This window comes from Aulonocara sp. 'chitande type north' Nkhata Bay, linkage group LG14, assembly GCF_057382095.1.
Source record: "Aulonocara sp. 'chitande type north' Nkhata Bay isolate Kocher_YH1m ecotype deep benthic linkage group LG14, A_spYH_male_GT1.1, whole genome shotgun sequence".
NCBI classification, from domain to species: domain Eukaryota; kingdom Metazoa; phylum Chordata; class Actinopteri; order Cichliformes; family Cichlidae; genus Aulonocara; species Aulonocara sp. 'chitande type north' Nkhata Bay.
In genome coordinates, this window is record NC_141357.1 from 25,556,929 (window position 1) to 25,567,762 (window position 10,834).

General features: G+C 42.5%; 1 protein-coding gene across 1 annotated transcript; it reads left to right on the forward strand.

The window, feature by feature from the left end:
- The first annotated feature begins 426 nt into the window (after positions 1–426).
- LOC147314678 (ras-related protein Rap-2b) lies at positions 427–3,060 on the forward strand. The gene is made up of 2 exons (XM_086261789.1): positions 427–1,335; positions 1,920–3,060. Exon 1 carries the CDS (start codon positions 733–735, stop codon positions 1,282–1,284), a length of 552 nt encoding a protein of 183 aa, XP_086117915.1. The 5' UTR covers positions 427–732; the 3' UTR covers positions 1,285–1,335; positions 1,920–3,060.
- The last annotated feature ends 7,774 nt before the right edge of the window (positions 3,061–10,834 follow it).

Consider the following 10,834-nt stretch of genomic DNA (forward strand, 5'->3'; position numbering starts at 1 on the left):
AAGGTGTGGCAAGTCTGTATGAGTATTGAGGCTATCAACCACGCTGACTATGCGATAACAGCCGTACTGCACCTTTAACTAAACACTGGCCAGAGTATTTACTGAGTGACGTAAGACGCAGACTGCGTGACGAGTGTGGGCAGGCAGGGCAGGCTCTTTGTCAGGTATCCAGAAGTTAGTATGCTCACACCGGAAATCAAAGCATTAAGATTGGGAGTCTGTGATAAATTCCTTAAAACGATTAATTAGCAATAAAAACATCTAGAATTAAATTGAATATGATTTAAATAAAAAAAGATAATGTATTCGATGAGTGGTAAAAACATAATACGGTGAGATTTACTGCATGGATCGATATAGCGCTTTTATTTTGAAGGTGCAAACAGGAAGCAGTTGTTTTCCGCTACATTCGACTTGATTGTGAAAAAGAAAGCTACGGACGCACGGTGGCTACTTGAACGAAAACGGGGGAAGCTTGCTCAAGAACCGGTAGGGCTGTATTCGGGACCTCAGCATGCCACAATACAAATGGTGAGCGTGGGCGCAAAACAACTGTATTCACCTCCTGAACGGCGATAGTTGACAGCCACGCCCGGTTTTCAGCGACCGGAGCCCGTACAAAAGTGCTGGCGGAGGTGCAACGGTGAGCGGTTTGAAACCCAGCAGGGCGGCTAGCGGGCTCACAGCGGAGAGGAACCAGCAGCAGCAGCGGCGGCGGCTGTTTTAGGCACCATGAGAGAGTACAAAGTAGTGGTTCTCGGGTCCGGGGGCGTCGGTAAATCGGCACTAACCGTCCAGTTCGTGACGGGATCTTTCATAGAAAAATACGACCCCACGATAGAGGATTTTTACAGGAAGGAGATCGAGGTGGACTCCTCTCCGTCCGTCTTGGAGATCTTGGACACGGCTGGGACCGAGCAGTTCGCCTCCATGCGAGACCTGTACATCAAAAACGGCCAGGGTTTTATTCTGGTCTACAGCCTGGTGAACCAGCAGAGCTTCCAGGACATCAAACCGATGAGGGATCAGATTATTCGGGTGAAACGGTACGAAAGAGTGCCGATGATTCTGGTTGGAAACAAAGTGGACCTGGAGGGGGAAAGGGAGGTTTCGTCCGGTGAAGGGAAGGCTCTGGCGGACGAATGGAACTGCCCGTTCATGGAAACTTCAGCCAAAAATAAAAGCTCTGTGGACGAACTGTTTGCAGAAATAGTCCGACAGATGAACTATGCCTCAACACCAAATGGCGACGACCAGTGCTGCTCGTCTTGTGTTATTCTTTAAGGAAAATGGACAATCACAAAGTTTTCTTTGCTCGGTTTTAAGTTTGCAATGGTAAGTTGGAACACCATACACCGAAAGTGTAAACCTGACACGGTTGATTGTTCAATGCAGTGACAAGAACTATATATAAACAGCGTACTTATTACCAACTTGTCCACATTAAGTACTGTTTAGCGAGCAGCAAAGCACCGGATGTAAGCTAAACGTGTCTTCATTTTAATGCGTAGCCTGAAGTTTGTTTTTTGTCAGTACTTAGCTATAAAAACTCAGCAGTACTTTTTACCGGTAACGTACAGTGGGACACTTGCAGTCCATTGTTTTGCTAAGCAGATAGGGGAAGTCTCTGATTCATTTGCAGAACTGGATGGGGCATGCCAGTGGCACACTTAATTAGGTTTACAAACTTTTGTGGCTCAATCGGTGCAGCTACAGTTCGGAGCTATTAAAAGAACTGCCAAATGCCATATTCCAGAATGGGGTTTACAGGGAGATTCCAGTGTTTTTGTGTGGCCTACATTTCAAGAGTCAGCAAGTTCGAGATTAGATTTAGCTTTGGAGGAAATCTGTTTTCCCTAGAAGTTGTTCTAGTTCATTCATGACACTTTCTTTTTCTCCGCCTTTCTTGTTTGTGGCAGTGTGTTGCAGCAAGTCTGTACTGTTGAGCTCTTCTTCGTGTCTCGCCCTGGCCTTGGAGGAAAATGAAGGGAGGAATGCTGCAGGGGGACGAGGAGGAGGGGGAGCAACTGAGACAGGGAGGGGTCCACTCTTCAGGAATTCTGCTGGGTTGGAGTATCTGTACTGCACGATCGGTGTCCGCCATTGATGTCAACACAGTGTCAGATCCAGAGTTTCAGCCTCATCCCCCCCCTCCTCACCAGTTCCAACTGTACTTCCAACTGGAACTACATCCCAATGGAAAAGATGGAAAGAAACACTTAAAGAAAACTCATAAATGGATATTTCTGTATGAGAAGAACACAGGGAGATAGAGTATATATTTTGTTAAGTAACTGCACAGTCTGGGACAGATAAAGAGTTGGGCCGCCTGATCAAATTTGGAGCAACGCTCCACAACACTCCAAATCCTGCTTTCTTTTCCAAAGTCAGAAGAAATTGACGCCACGTCTCTGGTGGTGGAGAAAATGTGACGAGTGCCACTTCATGTTTTTTTTGGGGTTTTTTTTGTTTTTTTTACTTCACTTTCTCTTTAAGTGTGTGAGAGGACCCTAACTGAAGTGACACAAGGACACTGACCCGATCGCCCTTGTGTCAAGTGCCTTTCCGAAACAAATCAGCTGTTCAGATTTAGTGCCAACCCACAACCAAAACAACCCTTCAACATCACAATCCACAAACTAGTGAACTCTTCTACTGGATAGTGTCGTAAGGATGGAAGCTGACGATAAAAAAACTACAGCAGGCTTCTCTTGAATGGAATGGCAGTTTTCTGTTTGTTTTACTTTGGCCTTTTTGAAGTCTAAGGTGTTAATTTTTGCAATGTCTGCTTGGTCTGGATGAACCCATGTCTTGAAATGCACAGGTACTGGAACCCCTTAGACATGATCACAACACCCGACACTTAATTTCCAGGCCAATCAATTCAAAGGAGTTCTGTTTTGTTCTGTTCCTTTTGTTGTTTTTAACAGGAAATGTGATAATGTACCATTGACAAATCTAACCTGATTGTAAGTTTAATTTCAGACCAGCCATTTAACAGTTGGCTGTTTTGAAAAAAAAAAAAAAAGACTTAATACAAATGGCTTTTTTAAAAAAGAACCCAGGCTGTGTTTTCTTTTTTCTTTTCTTTTTCTTTGGGGACATCTACTCATTTCACCACATGTCACGAGAAGTTCGTTGAAGAATTTAGCTTAAACAGCAGCTGAGGTTTGCTTAAAAGCACACAAATAATTTGGCTACTAGAAAACCCTGCATTAAGCTGTTGCTGACAAAGTAAATGTTCAGTGTGCTTATGTTACAGTAACATGACCCCCCCCCCCCCCCCCCCCCCCCCCCTAAAAACAACCCAAATTTACACGAGCTGCTTCACGGTTCAGCATGTGTGGTGGACCTACTCCTAACAGGAAATAGAACTACAATATGAAAACGCTGCAAAATTGCTGGTGTTTATTGCTCTTTGTGTCACAAACTCGATGGGCAGCTATACAAGCTCAGCTACTTGCAGCGTTTGTGGAAACATGAAAGCTGCTTTTCATTGCTTCAGAAATCAAGCTTTGGCTTTCTACCGCTGTTGATTCTCATCATTAAAAACAAAACTTGTCATGTGGTTAAGACAGGGACCACTGTTACGTAAAATGAAAAAAACTGAAAGATAATAGAACGTACATACATGACTAGTTTGAAAGAGATGAGTAGCTCCTTTGTGTTTACATGAAGCTTACAAAGTAAGCTTTGGGATTTAGGGGTTTTGTTTTGTTTTTAAACTAGTAAAGTAGCTGCACAATCATCGTAGGTGAATTTGGTTGGATTCACCAACAAAATGGACTCGGATTCTCTATCCACTCAGCATCTTCACAGACGTTAATAGAAGAGGCCGGGCAATGCTACACCCGGGAATTATCTCTTTTTAACTGTGTGGGTGTAGCAATGTTCCAGTCCGGAGGTTCAGCCTGGCTGCAGTGTGTGTGGGTGCTGTGGTGTGATGTGGAGAGGCGGGTATGAGTGAGCAGGCCACCGTTCTGCCTCTGTTTACCTACGGGGATTACCTAGCCCCGGCTGGCTGGTAGACCACAGCATGACTTGAGGTGGGGGAGAGAGTAAACACACACAAGACGAGCTTCGCATAAAGTCCGGTCTTTGAGAGTGGATGAGCTCTGATTTTTCAGCCTGCACAGTATGTTTGTAGTGTTGCAGCATTTCTTATATGTGTCTTGTCAATCTGAGCGCACGCTCCTGCTCATCACCGTTGCTCGTGTGTTTATGCCTGGTAGCCACTGTAAGCGCTGGTATCATATGCATTCTTTGGCTTTGCCAATACCATGTGACTGTGGGGCATGGCGAGCCAGGGGTGCAGTGGAGTGCAAATATTACTTCTAACACCTACAATTGAACACTGCTGCACAGCAGATGAGGCTGAGATCAATACTGTGGTATTAAAATGTTTTTGTTTTTTTACCTCGCTCTGAAAATTTTATATTGATATGACATTGTAGTTGGTGTATGAGAAAACAGACGAGTAATCAGGTTGCTTAGTCTGCTCTTCTGCTTTCCATTATATTAGGTAAATATGTCACACAAAAATCTATCCTCAGTTTTGTTGCTTTTTAACTTGTATTGAATAAGTAATAGTAAGTTATTGGCTATCTTTTACATATATATATATGTATGTATAAATATTCTTCGTATTCCTTTTCAAGTTTGCCCGTGTGAGTGAAAGCAGCTTGAGCGTGTACACACACGTACTCTAAATTTTTACCCCTGAAGCTGAAACGACATCTTCACACGTTAATGTTCGGTTTGAGCGTGTGCAGAAGAGCTTTGTTTTTGCGCAGCTCTTGATAGCAGTTCTTGACTCTCCCCTCCGATCGACCACAAGCCGTGGCTACTTTCCAGCTGTGTTATCTATGTGAAGTCAAGGATAATAGCATGTTTCCTCTGAGGCCCTGATACAGATTGTGCAATTAGGTAAGAACAGAGCTGAAACTGAACTCTGCCTTCAAATGATATTGTTGAACCGGTAGTGGATGAGATGGCAGGAGTTTGTACAGCAGTGCCCCAGTTACTGTAAATGTACACCACTCTCCTCTGTTGCTGCTATTGCTGCACAGTTTCAATCTCTTGCTGTGGTATAAACATCTGATAGTAGAAGAATTTGCCCTTTGTAGAGAAAAGGGCCCGTCGAGTTCCAGCTTCTTTTTATCTGTCTTTTTCTAGGGAGCAAGAAGGTGAAAGTTTCACTTCCTTCATTTTGTTCAAAACTCAGCACTGGTGCTATCTCCGCGTTCAGGGTTGAATTGGCTTCAGCCGTTCAGATATCCAGTTTCACTTTGTTGCTGTTGTCGTCACGTTCTGAATACCTGAGTTGTCGCGTTGTCTTCACATCTTGCCTATTTTTAAAGGTTTCAGTTGCAGTCGGCAGGAAATCAGTGGCGCAGGTTTACAGACGGTCCAGTTTGTCAGCGGTTCCCGGTCATGAGTGATAGTCATGTGATGTGGTTGCCATGGTCAAGGAGGGGGTTGGGATGTGGTATGGCTGTTCAGGGTGGCCTCGTGACCTGTGAGAGTTTGGTCACTGCTGGAATGATGACTGTCGGCTGAGGAAGGGTGGGTGCCGGTTTGTTTGAGCACTTTTCTCTCATTTGCCACAAACATATACTTTCTTAGGTCATGACAAGAAGCATGACTGAACTTTAAAGAGAATTTCTGGAGCGTAAAGATAATTGTAAGGTTTGAATATGCAGCTCTGGTTGCATTAAAGCAAAAATATCGATTTCTTAATGATTAAGATAAGTGTGCTGCTTGTTGCACTGATGCAAGACTTCTCTTTTTTTCTTCTGCTGTTGGAAGCAATAGCTCTGACAGGAAATGTTGCAACTGAGCCAGTGAGAGTGGGTGGTGTGTGTTTGCATTTTTTTTTTTTTTTTCTTTTAACATGGGACTTAATCACTATATAGGCTCCTTGTTGAATTACAGGCTTCTCATTCTCTCCCAGCATCATCATGCTATTTTTGAGGCCCTGTTGTGTTCAGGAGAGCGGTTTTGCCTTTTTTTTTCTTGGCAGATGTGCCTCTTGTGTACTATATTTGTCTAAAGCAATATGCTCTGAAAACCATTTGACTTTTATTAGGCTTGCTCACTTGACCCTCATACAAACACACCGAAACACAAACAAAAAGTCTAATTTGCTTTAAATGCAGCAGCATTTGTTAATTTATTCTGTGTGACAGTGTTATTTCCTTTTGTGCAGGGCATTACCATAACAACGCAGGAATGTCCATGTTTGTCTTACCGTTAAAGGTTTTTTTCTTTTCTTTTTCACTCACACACACACATATACACACACACGCACATATACGCTACACTTAAGCTATTCTCACCTCCTCTGATGTACTAACTTCCTTAGCAGGAACAGTAGACTGGTTTAGACCTAATAGTTTCCTGATCAACCATGTATTAAATCATTGCAGTTGTTTTACGTGTTCTTCTACCTTTCCTTGAACTGGCATTACTTGTGGTAGTATTAACAGCAGCTTCTGAAACACTCATAAGTTAGACATATTGCTGTAATTTTGAAGTCTAACCTCTTTACTTTTCATTGTCTGTGTTTACTGAACAGGCTGATGTTCGGTAAACTGATGGCAAATCATCTCCTTCTCTCAACTCTGCCTGTAATTCAGGGAGTGGCCTTCTCGCTCAGAGGTGACTCTGCCAAGATGGGAATGCCCCAGAATTCCTCCCATTCCTCTCATTCCTTTAACTGTAATGTCTGGACATGTCTTTAGCCTGAAATAAAAGAGCGAAGGATAGAAGTCGTGATATGATAAGAAGCGGTATAAATGTGTTCTGCATGCTTAATTTCAGTACTTTGGCCTTGAGTTTTATCTGCTAAAGATCTCTGATCACAGCCCCGATAGAACCCTGTGTGATCCAGAGGCTACAACTAACACAACAATAGAGAAAGAATGAGCAGCTGTGATAAAGGATAAAAGATAGAGCCCAGGGTTTGTCTAAACAGGCCCCCCAGACACCGCCCCACTGTGTCACAAGATTGATCCCACTGGGCATGCAGTCAAACTGCTCCTTATATCCATCTTTAGATAATCATAGCACAGTTGCCTCGGATCGCACCACGGCTCGATCTGAAAAGGAAAGTAGGCCAAAGGAGCCAGTCAGACAGGACTAGTCACTTGCAGTGTCCCTCGTGTGGATTAATAGATTTTATTCAGCGGTGTTAGCGAGGACAAGTAATGCTTAAGGACCGGATTTGTAATTGAGCTCAGTTTCATTCAGTGTTTTAATTATGATGGGGGAAGAATCAGGTCATGGATTGTGTGGTGGCATGGCACAATGGATTTTGATCTTTCTGTAGGTATAATTACTTATATAATTAAAATCCAGAGCTGAAGAAATGAGTTCTTAAATAAGCATTAAGACCTTCAGTAACACCTCTGATAAGTCAGTTTTACCTCTGACCCGAGTAGCTCAAACTTGATACTAACGTCTGTGCTCTACGACCGACTTCAGATGAAGCTACTGTGGTTTGGGTGTGGTTTAATGCTTGGCTGACAGGCTGGCTTATCTCTCAGATGACTTACAGGAAGTGAATGTCCTTAAATAATTTCTTGGTTGTGTGTTTCATTCTTTGATCAGATGTTTAGGAATGGCACATGATGCAACATTTCGACCAGGCAAGCTGATGTCGTGGCCAAGTCGTGCTATTTGTGTGATGCTGGAACGTCTAGGGTGAAACCACAGAGTGCAGTTAAAGGTTTAAACTACTAGTTGTGATAAAGGTTATGGAGATTTTTTTTTTCTAATACAATAATACCCACACCCCTTAACCACTGCTAGCAACATCACATAGAGATCTTAGGGCAAAATCAGCTACAGCACGCTATCACTAGATCTGGATTGGGTTGGACTAGCTATTTTTAAACCCATTACCAAGTTTATGCATAAAATCCCTGCTTACCTCTTAAAATCTACCAGCTAGTGCTGCCTTGGGATTTCCAAAATCAGGGTGCCCAATTAAAACAACTAAATTTTTAGATGGAATTGTCTTTGCAATCGTCTTCTCTAAGCAGTGTTGTTTTCAGACTACACAAAGCGGCGGTTTTCTGTGGGAAAAAGGCTTAAGTGGGTTTTAGGGCTCTCTGATGTGCCCAACATGGAGAAATATGTTATAGCCTAGGCTAAGTTTAAACCTCTGAAAAGACTGAGTGCAGCTGACTGCTTGTTGGGAATGCTTAATGTTAGCTTCTTCTGGTGAAAGACATCTTGTCTTCCAACAATTATATAATCATTCTTCTGCATTTTCAGTTCTGTAAATCCAGCATGGTTCCAGAATTTTTGCTGTTTCACATAAACACAACTCGCTGTCATCTTCTGTTGCCCTCCTTTTTTTCCCAGTCACCCCAATTTGGTAGAAATGTGGTTGTGGGAAGAAGTGACATCCAAGGCCTGATGCTGGGTCATGTGACTGTGTCCTACCACACTGGCTTTGCCCTCCTGTCATAACAGCAGATTCAAAATTCTGACTAACATGGCATGACATCCATGACCTTCCTCCCCCATTTACGAGCCACTTTTATTCCCCTCTTTACATCATCTTTACCCCATTTCTCAGCTGAGTTCCCTACTATTCACATCATGACGCTGTGTGCAGTGAACTCTACCACCCGTTCCTAGTGATACTTTGCCCTCATGTCAAAATGATGTGCCTGACAACGAACACCCTAAGTGTTTCAGTTTAGGGTGTTGACGTCTGTTAACGTCTCTTCTGCAGCTCTCCATTGGTCACTTTTCTTGTGCCTGTTAAACGTCCAGATTTATCATCAAACTTTCCTCCTGAGGCAGGTTTATGCAACAGCTCTTTTATAACCTCACCAACCAAAGTGCAGAAAAAGAACTCTGTGGGAGAGAGCAACTACAAACAGAAGACCTGAAGTTTTTATGTGTAGTATATGTGTAACACACTGTTGTTATTTATCTTCCTGTCAGTTTGGAGAGAAGATTTGTGAGGTTCTATTTCGGTCCAAAATGTGGTAATAATGGTTTGACAGTGCCAAAATGTTTTTGCAAGCTTTCACATAAGCATCACATTACCAGCTCACCCACACAGTTAAAAACTTACTGTACAATTTCAAATTGCCTTCTGGATCCTAACCAGAGTGTGTTTGTTTACATTACGGAAATATTTTCCATATTTGGTCTTGGCAGGAAGCGTGTGGCAGAGTTGAGTGTTCACTGAGTTTACATTGTAAAAATTGCACAATAGCCCCGCCCAAGGATGCCAGCGTATCTGTCTGACACTCAAACACAACACTGCAGGAAGTAAGTGTGACAGCACAGCAGTCAGAAACAAATATTCATACCTCACAGCCAAATCAGTGTTAACACGTAGCGCTGTGTTATTACCACATGAGTCACACATCAGTCTCTTTCATTTTCACCAAAACCACTGTGATATTTTTGTGCTGACAAAGGACAGAGTGTACATGTTCAATCTTACCTGTTTGCAGACTGACTCGTTCTTCCTACATTCATGTGCATAATGCCCACACAGCTGTCATTACATGTTATCCTAAAGATGCCCTAGATATGACCCCCTGCACTGAATTGAATTCTGAGAATTTTGGATAGGCTAGGCTCAGAGGAAATTACTCATATCCTGTGTGGAGCTGTGGAAAAGGAAGTCTCCTATGACACCAGGAGTCTCCAGTCTACTGACCCACATCAGTGGACTTTGGATTCAGCTATTCTGTAGCCAGCAGTGTTGCATTGCAGTGTAAGGCCAAATGAAAAAGCAAAACAAAAACAAGTCAGTATCAGTAAGTGAATAAGACGTCACATTGTTTCATTGGTGCAATTATTCTAAACATGCCCCGGGGAGTTTTTCTTTCTGCAAACAACATCTGTTAGCATTCAGTGTTTCCCTACAAATCACATCATTTGGATAGTTGAAGCCTTATACAGTTGATATCCTTCATCATTACACATTTGCAAGGTGATCGTGTTTGTAACATTTTGCGTGTTTGTAACATTTTGAAAGTTGCACGGCTCCTATGAGCTATTAGTTTGTTTATTTTTTGTAGCTTTCCCTTATTTCTGTCCCCCGGCATCACATTGCTGTCACTGGAAAAGTGTGAAACTGGTGATAGAATTAGGATCCTCTTATACAAACGTAGCTGCTTGTGTTCACGCTAATACTGCTTAAGACAGAACAAAACATGAGCCTGCTTTTCATGGGCTATGTAAAAGTAGCTTTGGATGACACACAGTTGAAAATATTCTTTATTTATCTAACAGGCCTTGGTGCAGACCCTCAGTTGGTGTACTTCCTGCCTTTTTAACTCATCTGCCTTTAAGGCCTGACTCGCTTTAAACCAGAGCTTAAAGTGCACGTAGCCAAATGCTATCCCTGATAAGATATACAGTCAACACGGCTCATACAGTATATGACTCAGTCTATTTTCTAATTGAAATGTAATTGCTAATAGTGTCTTTATCTTTCGTGCTTGTATACAAATTCCAGAAATTCTTAACATCTCAGAATCAGAGTTACATCCCGGAGTTTGTCGTGACAACAGGAATAATAGTGGAGCTATGCTATGCGGGCGTGGTTAATATCTAATTTGAGGACACTGTAGCCATTGGCTGTTTTCTTTCTTCCATATAAACAGATCACACTCTTAGTAGTGTGATCTCACTTAGCCAATATCTGCCTGTGAAAATTGTACCCAGGCTTCCTCAGTTCATTTAAAGAAGGTGTTAAAATGATATTTGCAGTCTGTTCAAATGCAAATCTTGCTGTGCTGCAGGCACAATAATATGACTGAAAAGCATGTAGACAGTTGGGAGCTGCTCATAAATC

Bases quoted from the DNA above. Each gene is read 5' to 3' on its own strand.
- LOC147314678 (XM_086261789.1), top strand. From the start codon at position 733: ATGAGAGAGTACAAAGTAGTGGTTCTCGGGTCCGGGGGCGTCGGTAAA.